The sequence below is a fragment of the Raphanus sativus genome, chromosome 2 (genome assembly GCF_000801105.2).
Source record: "Raphanus sativus cultivar WK10039 chromosome 2, ASM80110v3, whole genome shotgun sequence".
Taxonomy (NCBI): domain Eukaryota; kingdom Viridiplantae; phylum Streptophyta; class Magnoliopsida; order Brassicales; family Brassicaceae; genus Raphanus; species Raphanus sativus.
The window spans coordinates 28,321,033-28,344,968 of NC_079512.1; the positions used below are offsets into that span (position 1 = coordinate 28,321,033).

General features: G+C 36.5%; 7 protein-coding genes and 2 long non-coding RNA genes across 9 annotated transcripts; 5 read left to right on the forward strand and 4 right to left on the reverse strand.

Moving 5' to 3' along the window:
* Window positions 1-315: 315 nt before the first annotated feature.
* Window positions 316-971, forward strand: LOC130507970 (uncharacterized). The gene is made up of 3 exons (XR_008942623.1): window positions 316-543; window positions 625-765; window positions 878-971. It is a non-coding gene; the product is annotated as an uncharacterized LOC130507970 (long non-coding RNA).
* A 1,255-nt stretch (window positions 972-2,226) lies between these two features.
* On the reverse strand, window positions 2,227-5,460 carry LOC108839360 (uncharacterized). The gene is made up of 4 exons (XM_018612136.2): window positions 4,796-5,460; window positions 4,056-4,711; window positions 2,894-3,970; window positions 2,227-2,816 (listed from the first exon to the last, which is right to left on the reverse strand). The coding sequence occupies exons 1-4, from the start codon at window positions 5,458-5,460 to the stop codon at window positions 2,227-2,229; spliced, it is 2,988 nt and encodes a 995-aa protein (XP_018467638.2).
* Window positions 5,461-6,050: 590 nt separating this feature from the next.
* On the reverse strand, window positions 6,051-6,912 carry LOC108817218 (uncharacterized). The gene is made up of 2 exons (XR_001943957.2): window positions 6,478-6,912; window positions 6,051-6,399 (listed from the first exon to the last, which is right to left on the reverse strand). It is a non-coding gene; the product is annotated as an uncharacterized LOC108817218 (long non-coding RNA).
* A 3,042-nt stretch (window positions 6,913-9,954) lies between these two features.
* On the reverse strand, window positions 9,955-12,686 carry LOC108817191 (uncharacterized). The gene is made up of 4 exons (XM_018589834.2): window positions 11,375-12,686; window positions 10,908-11,302; window positions 10,460-10,609; window positions 9,955-10,358 (listed from the first exon to the last, which is right to left on the reverse strand). Exons 1-4 carry the CDS (start codon window positions 11,892-11,894, stop codon window positions 10,209-10,211), a joined length of 1,215 nt encoding a protein of 404 aa, XP_018445336.2. The 5' UTR covers window positions 11,895-12,686; the 3' UTR covers window positions 9,955-10,208.
* A 1,367-nt stretch (window positions 12,687-14,053) lies between these two features.
* On the forward strand, window positions 14,054-17,258 carry LOC108839933 (caffeoylshikimate esterase). The gene is given in 9 exon segments (XM_018612719.2): window positions 14,054-15,275; window positions 15,404-15,574; window positions 15,729-15,758; window positions 15,846-15,972; window positions 16,049-16,195; window positions 16,278-16,411; window positions 16,512-16,649; window positions 16,744-16,842; window positions 16,929-17,258. Coding segments are annotated over 8 exon segments (1,032 nt in total). The 5' UTR covers window positions 14,054-15,275; window positions 15,404-15,436; the 3' UTR covers window positions 17,148-17,258.
* LOC108850307 (glutathione S-transferase T3-like) lies at window positions 14,376-15,089 on the forward strand. Its single transcript, XM_057004284.1, has one exon. The coding sequence runs from the start codon at window positions 14,376-14,378 to the stop codon at window positions 15,087-15,089; it is 714 nt and encodes a 237-aa protein (XP_056860264.1).
* A 150-nt stretch (window positions 17,259-17,408) lies between the features above and the next one.
* Window positions 17,409-19,026, forward strand: LOC108819776 (40S ribosomal protein S7-3). The gene is made up of 5 exons (XM_018592812.2): window positions 17,409-17,558; window positions 17,984-18,143; window positions 18,236-18,359; window positions 18,444-18,626; window positions 18,714-19,026. Exons 2-5 carry the CDS (start codon window positions 17,995-17,997, stop codon window positions 18,828-18,830), a joined length of 573 nt encoding a protein of 190 aa, XP_018448314.1. The 5' UTR covers window positions 17,409-17,558; window positions 17,984-17,994; the 3' UTR covers window positions 18,831-19,026.
* A 101-nt stretch (window positions 19,027-19,127) lies between these two features.
* LOC108833663 (uncharacterized) lies at window positions 19,128-20,535 on the reverse strand. The gene is made up of 4 exons (XM_057002926.1): window positions 20,335-20,535; window positions 19,957-20,171; window positions 19,504-19,867; window positions 19,128-19,256 (listed from the first exon to the last, which is right to left on the reverse strand). Exons 1-3 carry the CDS (start codon window positions 20,497-20,499, stop codon window positions 19,825-19,827), a joined length of 423 nt encoding a protein of 140 aa, XP_056858906.1. The 5' UTR covers window positions 20,500-20,535; the 3' UTR covers window positions 19,128-19,256; window positions 19,504-19,824.
* A 712-nt stretch (window positions 20,536-21,247) lies between these two features.
* LOC108833665 (glycosyltransferase BC10-like) lies at window positions 21,248-23,913 on the forward strand. The gene is made up of 2 exons (XM_018607077.2): window positions 21,248-21,879; window positions 23,213-23,913. Exons 1-2 carry the CDS (start codon window positions 21,319-21,321, stop codon window positions 23,870-23,872), a joined length of 1,221 nt encoding a protein of 406 aa, XP_018462579.2. The 5' UTR covers window positions 21,248-21,318; the 3' UTR covers window positions 23,873-23,913.
* Window positions 23,914-23,936: the final 23 nt, after the last annotated feature.

Here is a 23,936-nt window from a genome sequence, read left to right on the forward strand (position 1 = left end):
TGCTGATTTCCTCAAATCCATCCGTGGCAGACCCGCTTTTGTCAAGCTCAACTCTGGTGTTGATATATCGAGGTCACCATCCTCTCTTTCTCTCTCTACATATCTGTGGCTATGTAGCTTTCCTGTTGTAGTTGATCGATTGGTAATGGTATATACTTGTTGCAATTTCTGTTATTTATCTCTGCTCCACTTTAGGTTTACAAGTCTCGTCTTCGGAGGAGTATCCTGTTCATTTGTCTATATTCATTTGTTAAGGCTTTACTGAATCGTTTTATTTCTTACATTTTCAATATTTTACTTAAGGACAGAAGTTTGAACGGGCAGCTCAAGAACAAAAAAAAATATGGTCGAGCTGCATTTGGTTGTAATGGAAATGGAGCAGACAGAGGAAACAGAGGAATATGTGAACGGGCAGTTGCATTTGTTAAGGCATTCTTGCTTGTCTTGATGGGTACATGAACATAGCAATGGAGCAGACAGAGGAATATGTGAACGGGCAGCTCAAGAACAAATACGGTGATGCTTTTATTCGTGGAAACAATAGTAAGGAGAATCTCTCCCACATTCTTCTTCTTCTTTACTGAACATATTCATATGAATTTTCTTTGTTTTCTTTGAGTGCAGTCCTTTACATCAGTACAGTGAACACACCTTTGAAGTTGAAACATAGAAGGTCCAAGACCTTTTGGAACTGATCTGTCCACTTTTCCTCGAAGTGAAGTAAAAGAAAATACCATATGATTTCTTCTCATATGATCTCTCCAGGTAATGTTGTCTGAATTTTATTTTAAGATTAAATTGAAAATAGTTACATTTGTACACACATCTGTTGCATCAATAAAGCTAAGAAAAATATGTTTTCCTATATTTTTGGCAGATCGACTTCATCTTTATATCTTCGAGAAAGGCAAGAAAAGTTTTGAATCATACTTCAGCTTAGATATGGTACTCGACAGATAGACTTCACTTTGTATGTATTCTAATTTAGTGACACAAACAGCTGATTTAAGATAACTGTTAGCTTTCTTAATATCTTAAAAATCTTTTTAATTCATTGCAGGAACAATATATTTGAAATAGAAAGCTCGACACATTGTATGAACGTCAGGTTTGGAAGTATATTTTCAAGGTAAGTTTTATCGTACTGTGTAGTTTGATCTGATTTTATATAATTACTGGAGATATTCATGTATAGAATTAATATGCAGTTCTTAGGAGATGGTTTACCTTCCTTGGCAGAGTGACGAACAGTAACGTTTCTGTAGCCAATTACTCTTCAGGTCGGAGTTTTGAATCTCCTTTCTCTAAAGGTGAATGCTTTTACTCATTTACTCATATGTATGTATGTGTTCTTTGAATTGGCATGTTTTGTATATTGGATTTGTTATGGTATGTGTTGTGTTTGAGTTTCTCTGACTTGAGTGGGCGGTGAATGATGATTCAGCAGGTTACTCGCAGGGTCAAATGAGACAAACGCATGGCTGGTGAAGAACCTGTGTGATCATCTTTGTCATCTCCAGCTCTATTGGGTTGTGGAAAGGAAGAAGGAGAAAATCCTTTCCACACCTCAAGGACATCAAGCAGGTGTGTTCGTTCTCTGAGTTTTAACAGAATCCCCTTTCCACACCTCAATATATAGTTTGTTTGTTTCAGATTCCTAAGAAAGTCAACCTACAAGCAGTTTGACGTTGCAAAGATTTGAAGCACATGGAACATAGATACAACGGTCTGCAATATGTTTGAACAGTAAGTGCATTTTATTAAAACATCTCTATTTAAGAATATAAATTAGGCTTGTTAGTGAAACGGATAGTTAGGATATGACCGGGTGAAATTGTTTGATGAATATTTATTGAAGTTTGTTCTTGTATGCTGTCTGTGGTGATTAATTGTCTGATAAAAATTAGCTATTAAATAAATAGTACATGCTTTTCTGTGGTGATTGGTTGTTATAATTATTAGAAATAGATTTTCCATCTAAAACTTATATTAAAGGTAAATAATAAGCCATAGTATATAGTTCCCAGTAGACACATACACATGTCCAGAGAACACAATAGGAAAATTTAAAATAAAGAGTAGACAAGCAAAGTTTCACGTTGAGGCTTCCCACCCACGCAAATGATAAATAACCTACACTTGAAGAACACCTATTATTAGTACTTAATTAAAATAACAATAGTGTTAAGAGTATGGTAACTAAATCACATACCTTCAAGGTTAGAATCACGCTCGTTTAAATTCAAGATCCCTGAAAATTTGTTTGAAAACCACATTCATAGTTTTTCTCTGAGGTTTTCCATCTTTGCCAACAATCAAAATTTTCAGTCCTTTCTTTGATGTAACTCTAGAAACTGCCACATATAGTTGTCCGTGTGAAAACACCGGTCTTGGTAGAAAGAGACCAACTTCGGATAATGATTGCCCTTGACTTTTATTGATTGTCATTGCAAAAGCAACAGCCAAAGGCAATTGCCTACGGCGCATCTTGAAGGGTAACCTGGTGTCTGATGGTGAAATCAACAATCTTGGAATGTAAACAGTTTCCCCAACTTTTTCTCCAGTTATGATCTTAGCCCCGACCATAAAATCCATAAGTTCGGTTATCTGAAGTCTCGTTCCATTCATTAAACCTGCAGTGGGCTGAATGTTCCGTAGAACCATGACAGGGCAACCGACCTTCAGTCGAAGACTATGGTTTGGCAAACCAGAAACCTTAACAGAATTGAGGAAATCAGCATCCAAAGCTTCGTTATTCACTGAACTTGTATCCAAAGGATCAATACTATCTGCACTGAAATATATCTTCTCTTCACCTGCAATTTTTGCATCGAATATTTTCTTAATTAAGTAAATCGTCCATAGGAAAAAAAAATAAAGAATGAAAATTTACCTTCAAGCTTATCTAGCATGTAGTTGTTTATCGTATTGACGTCTTCGTTAGTTGGACACATGATTGCTCTTTGCTGAAAAAACTTAGGATCTTTGAGTTCTTGTAACGAAAGAGTATCACCATAAACCGCTTTGCTGATTGCTTTTATAGGTTCCTCTGAGTCTAGGATTAAGAACTCTTCAGGAATTTTGATTTCTGCTTCTCCATCATTCGGTTCATTAATCTTACCATCCCCAATATCTAATATCCACTGAGAAAACTCTCTAAGATCAGCTGCCTCCTCTGGCGCCAAAGAACCAGATAACAAACGCATGTTCTTTGTGAGCTGAAGAACTCTGCAATGTTCCCAGAGGTACGAAGAATTCAGTGACGCCAACACAATCTCAGCTCTACATGCTCCATTGATAACAGGGAGTACCTGCCTTAAATCCCCTCCAAGTACAACAACCTTTCCACCAAATGGGTTATTTTTATCCTTTCCAATAATGTCCGACAAACTCCGGTCCAAAGCCTCGAAACAATACTTGCTCATCATCGGTGCTTCATCCCATATAATGAGTGAAGCCTCTTTAACTAAATTAGCTTGATCAGATCCAGGAGTCATTGTACATGAGGAAAACTCATCTGGATTCAGAGGAATTCCAAAACGCGAATGGGCAGTCCGACCTCCTTGCAACAACAACGAAGCAATGCCACTTGATGCAACATTGAGAACTAAATCTCCTCGACATCTAATAGCTGCAGATAGCAATTTCCAGAGAAAGGTTTTTCCAGTTCCACCAAAACCATAAACAAAAAACATTCCTCCTTTTTCTTCATTCACGGCTGTAAGGATCTCATCATAAATTTTCTTTTGCTCGTCTGTCATCTTTGGAATGTCTCTTTCAAGAGTTTCTAATAATTCTTCTCTTGAATAGTTGCGCTCATCTAGTATCAAGACATTCGAATCCTGACGCCTCGTCTTTGCAACCTTTGGCATTTTATCGAATCTAGCGAGACAAGTACCATTACGCTTCAAAATACTGTCAATCTCTTGAAGAGCATACTTCTTTTTGTCCGCATCACTTAACAACAATCCTGCAATGAGTATTAAGAAGTTAGACGCCATATTAAAACATAGATTCTGAAGAATAAAAATGAGCTGAAGCACGGGGTTGCTAACCTGGTCTATTGAAATGGATTCTTCGGTTATATTCAATATCTTCTGAGAGGTGCTCCCATGTCTTCTCCCATACATCTTCTGGCGCTGTCAAAGTGTTACTGAGCAGCATTATCACAAAAATCTCTCGTAGTTCACGTCCTGTGCTGAACAAACTTCTCCGTAAAATATCCTCAATGTACTCTTGATCATCATCTAATAAGCCTCGAGCAGAACATGCTTCTTTGTATCCTGGATAAAGAACTCCTTTATAGGTTTTGATGTCATCGTAGCTTGTAGGACCTTTAACGATGTTCAGTAGCACACGCAAATAATATGCATCTTCCTGGATCCGAGGAGCATAGTTAATCCTTCCAATGCTAAAACCTCTTTTCCTTCTTATCCACTTCTTCTGCTTCTTGTTGTAGGTAAAGAAGTTTGGTATCTGAGCATATGTTAATGTTCTCGCAAGAGCATCAACTTTATTCAGCTCAAACCATGCCAAAAACATTGTATTCTCAATGAGCTTACGACTGACAACAGCTTGCATTTTATCTTTTCCCCTGAAGATAATTTTTTGTTTACCGGGTAGATGAAAAATAAGTTTCTCCACTGAAACAGATCGATAGTGAATAGGAAATTTGAAGATTCTCCATGATCCTTCACATGCAGAAACGTATCTGTAAAAAGTTTAATAAAATCTGTTAGTAAGAAATTAAAAAGAACAGTTAAAATTAACATATATAGAAGTAATACTTATATACCTGCAATCAAAAAAATCTTTAATTTCATTCTTCTTCTTTTCGACATTCCCTCCATCGATACTTCCATCCACGTTCGTTGGGACACTTCCATCGACGTTTGTTTCAACGTTTCCTTCCAAGTTAACATCGCCACTTGCCAACATACTCTCCACGATATGAGCAGGAGGCTCAACAGCCACTGTAACACGATCTACTCCTTTATTAATGTACTTAAATAAGTACTTAATAGAACCAGCTTGGTTGCACCATTCCACATTGATGTGAGCACGATAACGCAGAGATAGTTTCTTGTTGTAAGGAATGACATGCCGGTTGTCACATTTGACACCATTTTTCTCAACGAAACAACCTGGTTGCTCCCTTCTTTTGTAAATTGGAAATCCCTCGCTGTTAACCGTTGTCTGTTCAGAAAAGGATTTTGGGTATCCCTTTGAGCACACTCCATTCTCCATGCATGGAGAATTCATATTAGCTGCTCCACATGGTCCATGAATCATCATATCTTTAACCACATCAAAGAGTTCTGGTTCTTCCTCCTTATTAGGTATTTCGGCTGAAATAATCCTATCAATATCATCTGTACTCGGAAGCTTAGATGTGGGATGCAAGAACAAGAGGATATGGGCGTGTGGTAGGCCACGTTTCTGAAACTCTATAGTGTACATAGCTGCAAAAAAAAGTATACAAATCAGTAACCAGCAAATTCGTTTGATCATATTTAAAAATAGAAAACTTACATGCCACAGTCTTGCCCAAGAGATGTTTTTGGTTAAATCTTCCATTAAAGAATCAAGTTTCAGCTTGAAGATCCTACAAAGTATGTCTGGTCTATCTTCCACCTTCAACTTCTTTTCCTTAATATATCTTGTGATCTCTGGCCATTTAGGATTGCAAGTATAGGTGATGAAGAGATCAGGGAATCCAAAATGCTTAGATATGGTCATAGCACACTACAAGAAAACAGATTTTTCCAGACTGCATAAATAGTAGGTAATCAGTCACTAAACAGGTATTTACGACTGATTTACGACTGATCACAGCAGTCGTAATAGTGCTCGTCGCTAAATAAAACAGTCGTAATTCAGTCACTAAATAGCGACCGTTTAACGACTGATTTATCCGGTCGTAGATCAGTCACTAAATAGTCACAAAATTTTACTACTGAATTGCTACTAATTAGTGACTGATTTTGCGACTATTTTTACGACTACATGCCAAAAAAAGTTTAAAAAAAAGAAAATTAAAAAATTATTAATTAAATTTTTAAAACAAATTAGTATTATTAATTTGTCCCAAACCGGGAATGGTTAATGGTTAAGCAGATACAATCAGATAAAAGAAGAACCCAGACAATTAAACCGAAAAACCAAAGAAGCCCTAGATAACCGACAATGAGATCGTTATCAAATTGCCGCCGCCGTGTTCTCCGGTGACCCTTAGCTCCAGTCCTTGTCTTCACTCTTTCTCAGCTCTCCCCGTTCCTAGCTGATAACTCCGACGGGAACGACCATGAAGCTTCGTCTTTACTCTCCATTGACCAGAGGCGGCTAGCAACACCCCCGCACCACGACGTCGTACCTGTCTTGAAGCTCACGACCACCCACCTAACTTTACCAAAAACAATACAAAATCAGAGAGAGAGAGAGAGAGAGAGAGAAAGAGCGAGAGAGAGAGATCTTGACCGGTGAGGTTCATGGCAAAGAGAGGCTGAGAAGAACTTGATGATTGGAGACGAAGTGAAGAGAGGTGGCGACGAGATGAGGTAGAGCCACACCGAAGCTCCCTCTCCATCTCTGCTTCTTCATGACATCTTCTTCTTCTTCTTCTTGTGCGAGAGATATTGTGATAGTGAGATTGCTTCTTCTTCTTTTTTTTGAGAAAAGAGATTGCTTCTTCTTCTCTCAGTCTTTGTTGATTTATTGTTCATTGTGTACAGAGAGATAGGATGATAAGATTTTGAGAGAGAGATAGTGCGATACTGAGAGATAAGATTCGTAGAAGGTGAGGAGGAAAGAAAAAAAGTCAGTTAATTTACATCTGTTGGATCAAGTTAATCTAACGGTAGATAACATTGATCCTTGTGTTCTTCAAATTGACCAATGGGAAGCTTTCTCTAATATTTATTTATTTAAATTTATGCTTTTTTTCTCTAATATTTATCCTTATGTTCTTCAATTTATGCTATTATTGTGTAGTTATTTTTTATTGTATGATAGATGCTATAAGTGGATGACTTTTTAGTTTTAGACTTCAAGTTTGTGATTTAAAATAGTATTAATACAAAAATTATCAGGGTATAGCATATGGAATATAGGGTTGGGTTTAAGAATGGGATTACTTTTTATTAAGATTTGAGATTAAGTTTTCTAAAAAAATAAGTTTATAGTTTAAGTTTAAGATTTAGATTGGATTTTTTATGTAAGGTTCATATACGAATTTATTAGTAGATGAAATGAAGGTAAATGTATATACCTCTACAGGTGGTAGTGAACGTGAGTGCATCATGTTTTGTGTATAGAACCGTTACATATTTGTTTTCTTAGATTTCTTAATGGTCTTACTCACACATTTAGTACATATGATATGATTCACACATAGGTAATGACTAATGAAGATGACAACAACATAATAATCAATAAAAATTTCTAACCAGTTTTAATTTACTATAGTAAATTTGAGATAAAGTCTAAATTTTGAAATATAGATATGAGGTAGAAGGTTAATTTGGAGTTTGAAAGTTAGGAGTTTAAAGTAAGATTTGAGATTTTAAAAGATTAGATTTGTATTTAAATTTGAAATTTTAGAATTGGTATTTAGATTTGTGATTTGGAATATAAGTTTTAGGTTTAAAGTTTAGGGTTTGGTGTATAGTATTTGGGTTATATATTTAAGATTCATTATTATAATATTAGTTTTAAGTAAATTTAAGATTTGTTGTTAAAATTTTATATTTGAGTTTTAAAATATTATAATTGGAGTTTGTATTTATGTAATAGGGTTTTAAGAAATTGTGTTTAGGGTTTAGAAAATATTTACCGTGTGAAAGTTTAAAATTTTAAGGTTTGTATTAAATGTTTATAGAGTAAATATGTTTAGGGTATCAGATTTAGGTTTATGATAATATTTACCGACTATTTTCCTACTAAGTTCTGACTGGTTTTGCTATTGATATATTCAGTCGATAATCAGTCGCTAATTAGTGACTGAAAAGTGACTGTTAAACCCCAAAATAACTTAGTCGGTAATCAGTCGCTAATTAGCTACTGATTACCGACTGCTATTTGCCGACTACATATTAGTCGCATTTTAGTTGCCAATTTACGACTAAAAGGTGACTGTTTTTCTTAGTCGTTATTTAGCTACTGTTTAGCTACCAAAATTTTTGGATCGCAAATCAGTTGCTAATCAGTCAGTAAACAGTCAGTAAATTTAGTGACTACACAATCAGTCGGAAAAATCAGTCACAAAATCCTTGTTTTCTTGTAGTGGCAAAATAACCAAAAAAGCACGAGATGCCTAAAAAAGAAGAAGAAGAAGAAGAAGAAGAAGAAGAAGAAGAAGAAGAAGAAGAAGAGAAGCAAGGGATGAGTAAAAAAGAAGAAGAGAAGCAAGAGATGATAAAAGGAAAAGGAGAAAAAGAGCAAGAGACGAGTGAAGAAGGAGAAAAACAAATGGAGAAAAATAAGAAGAGAGGAAGTGGATGCTTCCCATGGATGAGATCAAGACAAGGACAAGCAAGAAAATCAAAGTACATTTTCCCGATTTGTATTCCTCATCTTGTCAAAGGTTGTTAAAAATCACCTTAAAACACACAAGAGAATCAACAAAAAAACAAGAAAGAAATAAAAAATGTTGACAAGATTTTTTCCGTTTTCTTTGTTTTTCCATTCTCTTCGTATTAGATTTATTATTCAATAGGAATATTAGGGTGTGTATTGATATTAATTTACCCCTTAGAACCGTTTTCTTGACTTCATTGATTAAGTGCTGTCTTGCTGCAACTTCCAATAATGCTATGACAATATGCTTACCTTACTATAGAACCTCTTTAACACAACAAGAGAGCAAGAAGTCACACAAATACTTCAAGAGACAGTAAGATAGAAGTTAAATCATGAATGATCATTAACGTGAATACAAAACTAAAGGAACCATATCAAAAATTAATGAAAAGATAGAAGTTAAGCCTAATACCTTTTTATGAGAATGGTTCATGAATAAGGATTCTTCACTTGCTCCACAAAAGTGTACTTCTCCTCCCCAAGAACGTGCTCATAGACAGTTCAAGCACATCCAAGCGACTTAGGGGTCGAGTCGTCAACAGAATTCACAGCTTATCCACCACATGCCAAAACTAAACGCTCCATGTTCCTCCTCTTTGCTCTTCTAAGGGCAATAATGAAGACAGTTTCAACTGTCTGTAACATTAGTGTGGATGCAAGTAATTACAGAGGTTGTTAAAGCTTACCCCTTCTCTAAACCCCCTACAGACTCTAGCTTAACGTAAATTGCAAACTTTACCCACTATATAGTATTTCTCTATGTGTTACACTTTTAGCCAGATAGTTACTGATTATTTGTTTGTATTATCAGAATTCCCACCTCCACCAACTACAAAATAACTTATCAGTCTAATATAGCAACTGCTTTATTCTCGCCTAAAATCATTTATATTAAGATGCAAAAGTAATAAGCTATAACACACAAGCTAACCAAATACGAACTGGGTGGAATGAAGTGAGTTGCCATATTAGCCAAACAATCTGCTTTTATCGTTTTTTGCTTCCTCTTTTCATGATCCGGTTGATTGTGTTAACCTTGTTAAGTGCATTTTCGAAGGGTAGGACCATTGAATAAGCCAATCTGTGATGTTGATGAGAATTATCCTCTTCCTCATCTTCATCTTTTGGATTTTCATTAGGTGATCAGTAAGTTAAATGCATAGTATTCTTTATTATTTTTTCAAGTTCATTCGAGCAGTGGTCAACCTTTGACCAAAGAACTAGCCCTTTTCTATAAATTATTTCATCACTGGGTAATCCTATCCATCCATATCCCATTTTCACTTTCGAAGTAATTCGGATAAAATTGACGATATTAATACATTAACATGATTACACCTTACAAACATATTTGATTTTTTTACCCTAAAAAAAACATATTTGATTTTCTTTTGATAACATATAGTTTCCAAAAGAGGAAAGAGTGAAGACAACCAAAAGTGTATAAATATCATGTAGAGAAAGAGACATAAACGTCAGACAACCAAAAGTGTATCTCATGTCGAGACAAGAGACATAAAACTGTAGTACCAACGTCAAACAAAACCAACCGGTAACGGTGACAATCCTTTGTGATGACAAAGGGGATAGGACTCATCAACACAAGTAGTCTTTAATCATCTGAAAATCACTTAAGCGTTTTCGATTGCTTTGCTATAGATAGCATTAATCTGTTTCTCAAATTTTTCAATCTTCCCTTCCGCACGAGCCCTTGCTCTTGCATCTGTTGAATTGGATACTACATTCTTCAGTGCCGCGACTTTCTCCCGCAGACTTTTAAGCTACAAATCAGTTTACCAAAAATAAGTAAAAAATTATAGTAGATAAATAAAGAAACGTGGAATCAATTTTTTTTCATAGTGGTCTAGTTCAAGAATATTACTTTCCGTTGAGGCCATCGATACACTTCTCCCCTCCTGCAGATGAGTTTTACGGCTGTTGTACAAATCCTCAACCTTCGAGCCGCTTTTTCGATAGGCAACTCAAAGAGTTCGCTCATGTCTTTCACTGTTAATTTCTTAGTCCGCTTCCTCTGTTCTTGTCCTCGGCACATTGAGATGAACCACAAAAACATCAGCGATATGATTAAAATTATATTCTCGAAGCACAAGAAACATGTTTTTTATAATCCAAATGCAACCCATGCAGACTCACTATCCTCCATGCAAACCAGTGATGATTCTATACACTAACATGTTTTAAACCTAAAATCTAACCGTATAGTAAACAGATCCTTGTGGCACAAGTAACACATTTATATTCCAAATATACCCCAAAGACATATCTCACGATGGTAAGTGGTTATAGTTTGAGGAATTAGAAACAAGAACCTGTGCAGAGAGATGAGTTTCTTTCCTCGGCCTTCCTTTCACTTTCACAGCAGGGGGCACAGATGCAACAATTAGAGATTCATTAGGCATAGCCAAGGACACTGGAATATCAACTCGTGGTGGCAATGTCGACATAAGAGACTGGCTATTTGTAGTACAAGCATTCATAGCTTGATAGAAATCTGCATTAGTATCTTGCATGATTACAAAACCACTTGCTGCCCTCGCCGCACAATAATCTTCAATAAATTTCTTCACATCCTCCATCAGTAAATCCATCAAATGACACGTTTGGTATCGAAGTTCGTTAGAACCATCGAATCGACGAGTCTCGATAATCGCATGGCAGAAGTATCCAATCCCTCCATAGAGATCAAGTCTCATCATCTCCTGACCTGTATGACACAACCACTCAAATAAGCGACCAATGTAACAATAAACAATCAACTTAGTGATAGATATAATACCATTGGCATGGACTAATTGTCGGAGAAGGTTGCAGTAAGTGCATAAGAAAACTCCTTGAGAGATGGTCGGTGCTGGTGTAATCACCGGGACAGGCATAGTCGACGAACCACCAATTTCAGAGTTGTAAGCATTTTCCACAAAAACATGAGTACTCGCCTCAAGGATACCGCTCTCTCCGACATTATCATTACCAAACTCTCCTCGGACAGTATAATCGATGCAGTCGCTGAGATCACCACTTAGTAAATCTGACGTGTCCAAAGTAAATGAATCATCACCGATTTTAAGTGATTCAAGATACTCTTTGATGGTGTCCCTTTTGGGGAGTGAGATTAATGAAGGATTTTGCAACAACCCAGTAGGAGGAGGAAGAGGCTCTTGGGGGAAGGGCAAGTCCATTAGATTTGGATTAGGGTTAGACATGAAGTTTATAAGATCTTCTTCTGAGTAAGCATCATAGTACAGATCTTCATCTTCATTGACTTGAAGAGCCATCGGTTTTGGACCATCACCCGCCATTTTTGTGTTGTGTTTGCACTCTTCTTCTAATTGCTCTCTCTTCTTCTTGTTTTGGATGAGACCAAAAAGGAGAAGAGAAAATCTCTCTCAAGCAGAGCGATGCTTGAGAGTTGAAGAACAAAGAGTGAGGGAGGAATGTTGAAGAACAAAGAAAGGTTTTTGTAGACAGGGGTGAAATTATGGCGGTTAATGGTCGTTATAGTTAGTTATTTTATCCAACAGTTGTGTTTGTTCGATTAATTATTGTCTTCGCGCGAGAAATAACTGTCTGTTTTTTTTCTCTTGTTTTTACTTTCTTGGTAAGCAATTTTGATTAAATCAAATGTAACATTGTCAAAAATAAATAAAATCAAATGTAACATTTTTAAAAATCTAAATACTTTTCAAAGTGTATAGATGTATGCATTTGTATCGTTGATAGGAAAGTAGTTATTTTCAACAGAACTCTGTATTTAAATTGTACACTACACGTGAAATATACAATATATAAGATAAAAACAATAAGATGTGTATATTAAGATACTTTTGGAGAGAACTTTCCATTGGAGATGAAGATGGAGATGGAAAACAGGTTGATGATGAATTGGGATGAAGGAAAGGAGAGTTGAGTGAGATTGGAGTGAGTTTCTCATCTCGAAATGAGATGATGGGTTGACTGCTCTGCTTGGAGGTAAACCTATAGACTTTATATAAATTCATACTCGAATTTAGTTATTGAGGATGATGAACGGACACTCATGAGAAAGCAGCAACAAATGGAGCTTAAGAAAATAAAGAAAGAGAGAAGGACAGAGAGGTAGGTACCTTGAGGCTTGAGTAGAAGTTGCTAGAGAGAGAGAGAGAGAGTGTGATATTTTGTGGACAGTTCAATTATATTTTTGGTACGTAAAAAAAAAAAGAATTCTATTAGCATTATAGTATACACGTGCATATATTAAATGGAATTGTCGACTATCAAACAACACAGACCCGTCAGCATATGTTCACACGCTGAAAGCATCACTGAAGACAAAGACAAAGACACATGAACCACATAACTCAATAGTAAAAAAAAAATTGCGTAATCCTGATGATTACTACATACATCTTCTTGCTTACTTTCGTGTCATCTTAGAGCACCTTTATCGCCATATTTTATGGCATATCTTATGTAATTAATAGCGAAAATTAAATGTAAAATGCTTATAAACGATGCAAACGTTTGTTAAATAAGAAGTGTTTTAACACGTCCCTTAAGGGCACGTGTCACGATATGATAAATCTAGAGTTTTGTTTTTTTCTTTTCTCTTTTCTCTCTTCTCTCCTCTCCTCTCGTTCTCTCCTTCTCTCCTTCTCTCCTTCTCTCCTTCTCTTCGTCTCTCCTTCTCGACATCCCTCTCTCGACGGCGAATAGACCATCTCTGTCTCTGTGTTGCCGATCTCTCCACTCCTTATCTCCATCTCTCCTTCTCTGATTCTCTTCGTCGACCTTCTCACCATCTCTCTCTCTCGACGGCGTCACCGACTGGAACGGATTTCCCGATCTCTCCGCCGATCTCTCCAAAGATTTGGTTTCTCAGTCCACGACGATCTCACCGCCGAGCTCTCCGCCGATTGTCTAGCTCAGTCGACGCCGATCTCTCCGCCCTTTGCAACCGACTCCTCAATCCATCGATCTCTCCGCCGAATCGAAAACAAAAAACAGGTATGTCTCCTCAATCCATCGATCTCTCCTCAATCCATCGATCTGTCCTGATTAGTTTTTGTTTTTGGAATATATAAAATTGTAAATTAGGGTTTGCGATTGACAATTTGACTTGTTAAGGATTGGATTGGATTGTATGTTTCTGATTGAAGTGTGGTTATTAGAATCATTTTTTTTTATTGTAACTTGATTGTAACTTGATTGTAATTTGATTGTATGCTTGTGAGTACTCGATGCCTATGTCTTCCATTGATGACTATGTCTTCCATTAGGAAGTAGTATTGTTTAGGTTACTTGAACAACTTACGGTAGGTTTCATTATTAAGTATAGTCTTGTAACCTGGTTGGTGTATTTAAGTCTAGGTTGAAGGTTTCAAACATTGATGACTATGTCTTGTCGCTGCTATAGGAAAAAGAAACCAACTCGCTTACAGTTTGAAGTGAAATTTATTAGTGTGAAATGAGTTGAGCTTTGATGGTTTGTGTAATAGCTTTGATGGTTTGTGTACTGTGAAATGAGTTTAGTTTAGTTTGTTCTCAACCAATTTTGAATAGTTAGTAGAAATTAATTTTCGAATAGCTTTGATGGGTGTGTAATAAGTTGTGATTAGACTGTGGTGGTTTATGGTTTATGGTTAGGTCTTTATGATTGTAACTTATTACTAGTTCACTTGTTTCACCTATTAAATCCCAACCCTCCTTCATTATATCATATATTCCATATAGCCCAACCCCAATCAGCATCTTCTGTCTCTCTTATGGATCAACCGCATCCATATAGCCAGTCCTCTAGCTATATGAGCCTTCTGCACAGTCAGGATGACAGTGTTCTCCATTCGAACTTTCCTTTTGAGAGTTCTCCTTCTACTATCAACATGGGAACAAACGAAATCCCTTCTTTCAGTACCCTACAGTCTGATGCTCCAACTCCACCCGAAGTGAGACCAAAGAGGCGTAGGATAAGGCAGCAATGGACCCCAGCCGATGATGAGGTCCTGATAAGTGCGTGGCTAAACACTTCTAAAGATCCCATTGTAGGAACTGATCAAAAGGGTTTGACGTTCTGGCAACGCGTTGGAGAGTACTACTCCTCAAGTCCGCATGCTAGGGCTACTGGTGACAAGAGAGAGCATCTGAACTGTAAACAAAGGTGGCACAAAATCAATGAACTGACCAACAAATTCGTCGGGGCCTATACAGCTGCAGAGAGACAACAAAGCAGTGGTCAGAGTGAGAGTGATGTGCTGAAGGTCGCTCATGATATCTACCACAAGGAGATGAACCTTAAGTTCAACCTTGAGCACGCATGGTGCATTCTAAGGTATGAACAGAAATGGCAAACACTCAACACTCCTCAAAGCAGTGGCAGTGCAAAGAAAAAATCCTATCCAGAAGTTTCAAGCCACAATGTTGAGGAAGAAGAGATACGGCCTGAAGGTATCAAGGCTGCTAAAGCAAGAAGGGCTAATGGTGGGAAAGGAAAGACTGATGTTCAATATGTACTGTTTTAATCATGTATCTTAACTAAGTTTCTTAACCTACACATATTAATAAACTATTCTAAGAACCTTAAATTTTGTTTTAGCAATAAGGATGCTCTTATCCTTCTAAAAATACATAAACGATCCTTACTAGAAATTGATGTTAATTATGGCTCTGAGAGCAGCAAAGGCTCTTGCTTTTCAGGCGTTTACACGGTAACCATTTGCTACCAATAAATTAACAAACTTGATATTTACCCAAGATTAAAATGTTTTTTCTTTTTTTAACTTGGTAATTTATCATATTTAAATATCAATATTTTATTTGTTTGTTTACCCATAAGGTTTGTAGATAAGGGAGTCAGAAGAAGAGATCAATGGCCACGACGGCGAAGGTAGACAACGAAGAGCTCCGGCGATTCAAAGATGTTAATCTCGACGAAGCTCCGGCTCGCCGTCACGTTCGAGATTCCTTGAAAGACACTCAGCTTAATCTCGATCACATCCTCTTCAAGGTTAAAAAAAAAACTAAAAATTCCGAAATTTGAATACTGTTCCGCTTAAAACCGATCGCTGGACCAAACACAGCTTCAGCTTTTGTCTGAATTGCGTAGTGTTTACTTTTTTGATTAAAAGTTCTGATTTTTTTTTTTTTTGGTGATGTTGTAGACACCAGGAGATGGAATCAAAACAAAGGAGGTGAACAATAATCATGAATCTTAGTTTTATATAGCTTGAAGCAACATCTTTTTTTTTGGTGGGGGTTTGTAATGAATCTGAATGTAGTCTTATGAGGTGAATTCAAGAGGAGTTGAGATCTTCTCCAAAACCTGGCTTCCTGAATCTTCTAGCCCCAGAGCTCTGGTTTGTTTCTGCCATGGTTATGGAGATACTTGCACCTTCTTCTTCCAAGGTATGTTTGTTTCTCTTTCTTTAACCAATGCTTCAATGTTTGGTTGCTTACTTAGCTCGCTTTTTTTTTGTTACAGGGATTGCAAGGAGGTTGGCATTGTCTGGATATGGAGTTTTCGCTATGGACTATCCGGGGTTCGGCTTATCGGAAGGCTTGCACGGCTTTATCCCTAGCTTTGATCTTCTTGTTGAAGATGTCATTGAGCATTACTCCAACATCAAAGGTAACAAAACTTCGAATCACATCGAGTGGCTTGAAAGAGTAAATAAACTCTCAAGGTTCATGTTTTTTTTTTCTTGTTGTAGAGAATAATCCTGAGTTCAGTTCTCTACCGAGCTTTCTCTTTGGACAGTCAATGGGCGGAGCCGTGTCACTCAAAATACATTTCTAACAACCAAATGCGTGGACAGGTGCAGTCTTGGTAGCACCAATGTGTAAAGTAAACACTTGTTTTTTTCTTTCTTGTTATTTGCATTGCCATTATAACACATCTCCTTGATTACTTACTAACATGAACTATCTAATCCTATCTATTGTAGATTGCAGATGATATGGTTCCACCACCAGTATTAAAGCAGATTCTGATCGGTTTAGCTAATGTTCTACCTAAACACAAGTTGGTTCCACAAAAGGATTTAGCAGAAGCAGCTTTTAGAGATGTCAGGAAGAGAAACATGGTACTAATTAACATTAACGCAAAGATCTAAGAACTTATCAACTTAAAGTCAAGTCCTTTACAAAACTAATGTTCTTCTTTTCAAAATTTTGCAGACACAATACAATGTCATCTGTTACCACGGCAAACCGCGTCTACGAACCGCTGTAGAAATGCTTAGAACAACTCAGGAGATTGAGCAACAGTTGGAAAAGGTAAAAACATATGATAAAACTGAAAAAGAAAGCAGAATCAGAATACTAATAATAATTAAATGTTTTCTTGATTTTGATCTTTGAAGGTGTCTTTACCAATACTGATTCTACACGGAGAGGCTGATACAGTGACGGATCCATCAGTGAGCAGAGAGCTTTACCAGAAAGCGAAAAGTTCAGACAAGAAGATAGTTTTGTATAAAGATGCTTACCATTCTCTGCTTGAAGGCGAACCAGACGAAATGATCCTCCGTGTCTTGTCTGATATCATCTCGTGGCTTGATGACCATAGCTCTTCAAGTTGACTCTCATCATTAGTTACTACTCCTATGTAGATTCTGATTATATTGTTTACCTGTATTTACCTAGTGAAAATTACTTTCTTTTTTACAGTGGATTAGCAGTACAGTGGTTAATATATGCAAATACATTTTTAATGTATACTTACTAAAAAGGCAGCAGAGAATGATAAATGTAACTCTGCAATCATATCTGCATCTTTATAGATAAGAAGACGAGTTTGTAAATGAACAGGCCCAGGCCCATAGGCCCCATAAGCTTGAAGAATCTTAAAACGGCCCAGATTTGATCATTTTCAGAATAGTGGAAACCCTAATCATCAAACATTAAAACCTAAGGAGAAGCCGCAAGCTACATCTTTTGTTTCTTCAATCTTGAGCTCTTCTTCTTCGTTCCTGAGACTTTTTCGCTGTACGGTACGTTGCAAAAAGTGTTTCTCTTACAAGAATTTTCTAATGGGGTTTTGTTATGTGTTTATTGATGTATTGTCTAAAGTCTTAGTAGCTCACTTGAGTGTAATTGGTCTAAAGATGGGAGGCTTTCTGTGTTTATGTGGATGATAGTACGGTTTAGTTGTAATAGACCACATCAAGCAATGTCATTGTAGTAATACAAAACATATTCCAGTGTATATGATTGAACACAACAGCTTTGTTTATATGATTTACTTTCAATTAGAAAGCGGATAAGTTCTTTGATTTGGTAACGTATTGTAAGAATTTCTTTTTTTGTAAATGTTTATCAGTATCTAAAAGCCCTATATAATAAATGGTTTTGATGATTATGTTAGTTCGTTGATTTACCTTTTCTTGGTTTGACTTTTTTTTTCTTACAATTGAAGATTCTGTGAAGATGTTCTCGGCTCAGAACAAGATCAAGAAGGACAAGAATGCCACTCCAACAGAATGCGATGAGCAAGTTGCTCAGGCTCTGTTTGATTTGGAGAACACCAACCAGGAGTTGAAGAGCGAGTTGAAAGATCTTTACATCAACCAAGCTGTGTATGTTATTTCTTTCGTCTGTCAAGGTTTGCATTGATCTTTTTTAATAGAAAGGAGAAATAATTTTGTTTTTTTTTCTTTTATTGTGGCAGTAACATGGACATCTCTGGAAACCGCAAGGCTATTGTGATTTACGTCCCATTCAGACTGAGGAAAGCTTTCCGCAAGATTCATCCCCGTCTCGTTAGAGAGCTTGAGAAGAAGTTTAGTGGAAAGGTAACACTTAAGGACCTAATGTGTATATTTGCAAATGTCTCTTATCAATAATACTCTTGCCATTCTTTTTTTTTGTGTTGGCAGGATGTTATCTTTGTTGCGACAAGAAGGATCATGCGTCCACCTAAGAAGGGTGCTGCTGTGCAGAGGCCACGCAACAGGACTCTAACCTCTGTTCATGAAGCAATGCTTGAGGATGTCGCTTACCCTGCTGAGATTGTTGGAAAACGTACTCGTTACCGTCTTGATGGTTCCAAGATCATGAAGGTATCTCTATATCCTTTACGAGAAAATGATCAGATCCTCTTTCTATGAATGAATCCGCTAAGCTCTTGAATTAATATTACTTCACAGGTCTATTTGGAGGCCAAGGAAAGGAACAACACTGAGTACAAGCTCGAGACTATGATGGGTGTGTACCGGAAACTTACTGGAAAGGATGTCACTTTCGAGTACCCTGTTGAAGCTTGAAGACGTTGATAATGCTGAAGAATCTCATCAGGATAGAGAAGAGAGAGCTTTTGATTCTGTTTTGGTGGTGTTTTAGGATGATGTAAACTCTGTTTTGATTCAGTTCTCCTTATTCACAATCTTCATATTACAAAAAGACTAAAAAGTTTCTGTGCTTTATCAATTTTTAAACCTATTTTAAAGTTTAGGTTTCATTCTTACACATCTTTTTTATTACAAGACGAGTATCAAAACTGTGACATTGCTCTTACCTCCAGGGCTCAAAACTAAAACATAAAAAGATAAACAAAACAGAAATGGATAAAAAATGTGTATTCTCGCTCTTTTATTAACTTGTACAATGGACTAAGTAATCAACTAATAACGAGAAATGGATTCAAACACTACATGTTGGCTTTTCTTTCCCACCTTTCCTTAGTATCTAGCCTGTTCCAAAACAAAAACATTACATGAGTGTGGTTTCTCGATAAAGCTCTGTTCTAAACAGTAGAGAGAGAGAGAGAGAGAGAGAGAGAGAGAGAGAGAGAGAGAGAGAGAGAGAGAGAGAGAGAGAGAGAGAGAGAGAGAGAGAGAGAGAGAGAGAGAGAGAGAGAGAGAGAGAGAGAGAGAGAGAGAGAGAGAGAGAGAGAGAGAGAGAGAGAGAGAGAGAGAGAGAGAGAGAGAGAGAGCTTACCCCCAATACAGCTTCTGTGGCTTCATCGGTGCTGCTGAGACAACTGTCCACAATCTTCATATTACAAAGACTTACTTTCTGTGCTTTTCAAATTTGAAACCCCTATAAGTTTCAGTCCCATGCTCAAATTCCGACAACGATACATTGAGAAAGTCTTATATCAAAACTGTGTCATTTGCTCTTACACCCAGAGCTTGAAAATAAACCAAAAAAATAAAATCACGTTGGCTTTTCTCTTCTTGCTCTTTTCAAAATAACTTGCAACAATTGGGACTAAGTAGAGTAAGTAATCAAACTAATAAGGAGAAATGGATTCAGACACTACATGTTGGCTTTCCTTTCCCACCTCTCCTTAGTATCTAGCCTGTTCCAAAACAAAAAACATTAAATGAGTGTGGTTTCTCGTATAAAGCTCTGTTCTAAACAGTACTGAGAGAGAGAGAGAGAGCTTACCCCCAATACAGCTTCTGTGGCTTCATTGTTGCTGCTGAGACAACTGTCTTCTGATGCTGCTGTTCCAAGGTAGGAGAAGAAGAAGTTGTCTCTTTCAATACTTTAGAGCTTTCGCCATCTTCCACTGCTCTACTCTGCTGCTGCTGCTGCTTACCTTTAGGTTTCTTTTGGATCTTTGAATTGGCTTTTATCTTCATGCGTCTCTTGTGTAGCTCCTGTTATATATAACACATGATTATTAAGTGATTCGGTTTACCCAATCCGCATCGAAATTAAACCAACAAACCGATGTGTGATTTCAAAATCCGAAACCGAACCGTAATTAATTTTCATAATTTTTGTAGCTCGATGCCAAAGGTTTTTGTTGAGAAATCGGACCTGTAATTTGGATATCTGTTTCTGAGTGATGTTGGATCGATTGAAATTGGGTTGAAGAGACTGCGTTGAAGCTAACAATGCTTCTTTCCGATTCTCCTCTGCTTCTCTCTCTATTTCCTCTCTCTTCCTCGTCGTCGCCGTCATGGTTTCTACGATGTCGTCCATCGCTGCTTCTTCGAGAATTTTTTGAGGATGTTCGAAAACGACGCCGGACCGGCGTTTGTACTCAAAAGTCTTTTTTATACGTTTTAACTAATTACCCGTATGTTTCAATTAATTCAAATAATACCCGAACGTTTCTGGAAAATTATCAATGGCACCCAAAAAATAGAATTGTGAACCTTTTGTCAAAAACACACCAATTAATAGAAAATAATGGATCTTGACAGTTATAATACTAGCACAAATTACTAAACCTATGTTCTGGTCAAACTTTTATATAATTAATAGTTTCAAGATTGATTATATTAACGGACATACTAGTTATTTAATTTTATCACTGATCGTGCCGATACAAGTATAATTCTCCAGCTTATTCTTTATTTAATTACTTGTGCCTTGACTAAGCATCGTAATTAGTCCTTGGAATCACCAGTAGGGGTGTATAAATCATGCTGGATTAAGATATTTGATGTATTTGTAAATTATTTTTATCACCTTTACTTGGACTACAATCTTTTGTTTGTACATAATACTCCGTCCTATGGGCAAGATAAGATTTCGTCAAAACGTAAGAATGTTAAGATCTAAAACCTAACTTTCGTATTCGTACAGAAAAAACAATCATTATATTAGAAAAGTCATCAGCTCAAATCTTCATTCCATAGTACCCTGTCATTTTTTTTGACTTTGTCTTATACACTTCAAATACCTTTGTTATTCTTATACAACTTGTCATAACGCATTTATAATATAATTGTTGAAAAATCCTTAACGATCACAACTCATCTTTCTCTCTGTCTCTCTCCCTCTCTCTCCTTCACCATGGGCATTATTGATCATAAGAGCAAGAAGCGAGAAGAGCACTTTGTGATCTCAAAACCCTTGAGGTTGATTCTCTTACAAAGTGGTAGACATGTCGTCTTACGCTCACTCTTCTTTGTCACCGGTTTCTTGATTGGTGTCTTCCTTTATCTGCAACTAAAAGCCTTCCACATATCCACGCCGAAGACACAACAACCCTTATGGTCAACAGTTCTATTCCACCACTCAACAAAGATGGAGATCAGACAAGAGTTACAAACACAAGCACTTCAGCACGACATGAGTGATCAAGAACTCTTCACCAAGGTCTCTTCATTATCATCATCACCATCATCATCACCATCATCATGGTTTGGGAGGAGACAGAATAATGATGGGAAGATGGTTGTGAAAGTGGCGTTCATGTTCATGACTGGCGGCGCACTCCCATTGGTTGCTTTGTGGGACAAGTTCTTTGAAGGACATGAAGGGTTTTATTCCATATATGTTCATACTAATCCATCTTTTCAAGACTCTTACCCAGAAACTTCTGTCTTCTACTCAAGAAGAATCCCAAGCCAGGTATATTTTTTCTTCTTTGCTTAATTACTCTCATGCAGTTACCCTGTATGATTAGTACATCTAGATGTCTTACATTACCAAATTGTATACATCTATTAATGTTGTTGACAGGTTGTTATTTTCATGTGGCACGTGTTTTGATCTTGATTTGCAGCCCTTGCATAATGGTCCATGAACCCACTTGATATTATTCTAACATAAATGCATTTTTAATCATGTTAATAAGATAATAATATAGATCATCTTGCAAGAAAAGTAGTCTTAACATATATACTAATCAGCATTACCCTTCTTAATATATAGCGAAAAATAAAAATTTGTACGAATTGAAGTTTTCTACGTGTATACTACCACTAATCCATAAAAAAAAACTTCGAGAAAATTTCTTATAAAAACTTTTGATTTGTCTTGTGAAATGTTCTGTCCCCAAAGTTATAACTAAAAGTTTTGATGTTATTTTTGTGTTTCAGAAAAAAAAGTTTTGATGTTATTTCAGTCAAATAATCTATCTTATTAAAACAGAAACATTCTGTTGGACCTAACATTTATTTTGTAAGTTTTTAAATTAAATACACCTTTATATTTTATAGTTAAACCTACATTAAAATCACTAATGTTTCTTTCTTTATAGTACTATACATGTTTCCAAACAATATACTTATTTATTTATACTACTATCAATGTTTCCAAACAATATATTTTTTTATACTACACGATCAGTGTTTCCAAACAATATAATAATTAATATTAGTTATTTTATATCTATCAAATTTTCATAATACTAATCAAAAATTTGTAAAAATGTTATAATTTCATAAATTTCAAAATAGTGAACTTTAAAATTTGGATTATAAGATTACAAATTATGAAACTATAACAATTTAAATCAAATTAGATTACATATCAATCATCTACCAGTTCAATCGGTTAATCTCGGGTTGTAGTGATTTTTTTAAATATGAATATTTTAAAAACCTAAATCGAATTGTTAGATCTCCGGATTAACCGGTATAATCACAATCAGGTTGAATTTAAAAACACTAATTTAAATGCAAAAACTACCAAAATATTTGTTAAGTTATTAGTGAAAATTTTCATTGTAAAATATTCCGCGCTTCCAAAGCGCGGATCAAGATCTAGTTGAGTTTATGCCACAAAACCCACCGAGCTGATCCTAGGATTAAGAGTTAGCGCGAGCGATTTTGATGGACAATAATTAGTAAACGTATTATCAAACATTTACTCTAATATCATTATATTGTGTTGTGTTAACATTGTAGTAGTAAAGAATACAATAATAATTAACGTTTGTTCGTGAACAATTGTGAAACAGCCAGTGTACTGGGGAACATCATCAATGGTAGACGCAGAAAAAAGACTCTTAGCCAACGCTCTCCTTGACGAATCAAACCAAAGATTCGTCCTCTTGTCAGACTCTTGCATCCCTCTCTTCGATTTCACAACCATCTACGATTACTTAACCGGCACTAATCTCAGCTTCATCGGCTCATTTGACGATCCAAACAAATCAGGTCGAGGCCGTTACAACCCCAAAATGTATCCACAGATCAACGTCACGCATTGGCGTAAAGGATCACAATGGTTTAGTACAACCCGTGAGCTTGCTCTTCATATACTCGCAGACACTTTTTATCACAAAGTATTCGACCAGCATTGCAAACCGCCTTGTTACATGGACGAGCATTACATCCCGACTCTCGTTCACATGTTTCATGGAGAGATGAGCGCAAACCGGACCTTGACTTGGGTGGATTGGTCGAGAGTTGGTCCACATCCTGGCCGGTTTATTTGGCCTGATATCACTGATGAGTTTCTTAACCGTATCCGGTTTACAGAGGAATGTGTGTATTATGGTAGTGATGGTGAGAAGACTACAACTTCGAGATGTTTTTTATTTGCGAGGAAATTCACAGAGGATACTTTAGAACCTTTGTTAAGAATCACGCCTTTAGTTCTTGGGTCTGGTCCGTAGTTACTTGAACGTTTGTGAGTTTTTTCGATTAAGTAAATATTATATTTATTTTTAATTAGTATTA

Bases quoted from the DNA above. Each gene is read 5' to 3' on its own strand.
- LOC108839360 (XM_018612136.2), bottom strand. From the start codon at position 5,460: ATGTACACTATAGAGTTTCAGAAACGTGGCCTACCACACGCCCATATC. The intron at 3,971-4,055 runs GTTAGCAACCCC...TACTCATTGCAG, and splicing joins AATCCATTTCAATAGACCAG to GATTGTTGTTAAGTGATGCG. The intron at 2,817-2,893 runs GTAAATTTTCAT...CAAAAATTGCAG, and splicing joins CATGCTAGATAAGCTTGAAG to GTGAAGAGAAGATATATTTC.
- LOC108817191 (XM_018589834.2), bottom strand. From the start codon at position 11,894: ATGGCGGGTGATGGTCCAAAACCGATGGCTCTTCAAGTCAATGAAGAT. The intron at 11,303-11,374 runs GTATTATATCTA...TGTGTCATACAG, and splicing joins ACAATTAGTCCATGCCAATG to GTCAGGAGATGATGAGACTT. The intron at 10,610-10,907 runs GTTCTTGTTTCT...GGACAAGAACAG, and splicing joins AAACTCATCTCTCTGCACAG to AGGAAGCGGACTAAGAAATT.
- LOC108850307 (XM_057004284.1), top strand. From the start codon at position 14,376: ATGAGCCTTCTGCACAGTCAGGATGACAGTGTTCTCCATTCGAACTTT.
- LOC108819776 (XM_018592812.2), top strand. From the start codon at position 17,995: ATGTTCTCGGCTCAGAACAAGATCAAGAAGGACAAGAATGCCACTCCA. The intron at 18,144-18,235 runs GTATGTTATTTC...TTATTGTGGCAG, and splicing joins CTTTACATCAACCAAGCTGT to TAACATGGACATCTCTGGAA. The intron at 18,360-18,443 runs GTAACACTTAAG...TTGTGTTGGCAG, and splicing joins AGAAGAAGTTTAGTGGAAAG to GATGTTATCTTTGTTGCGAC.
- LOC108833663 (XM_057002926.1), bottom strand. From the start codon at position 20,499: ATGGACGACATCGTAGAAACCATGACGGCGACGACGAGGAAGAGAGAG. The intron at 20,172-20,334 runs GTCCGATTTCTC...TATATATAACAG, and splicing joins AACAGATATCCAAATTACAG to GAGCTACACAAGAGACGCAT. The intron at 19,868-19,956 runs GTAAGCTCTCTC...GTTTTGGAACAG, and splicing joins CCACAGAAGCTGTATTGGGG to GCTAGATACTAAGGAGAGGT.
- LOC108833665 (XM_018607077.2), top strand. From the start codon at position 21,319: ATGGGCATTATTGATCATAAGAGCAAGAAGCGAGAAGAGCACTTTGTG. The intron at 21,880-23,212 runs GTATATTTTTTC...ATTGTGAAACAG, and splicing joins CAAGAAGAATCCCAAGCCAG to CCAGTGTACTGGGGAACATC.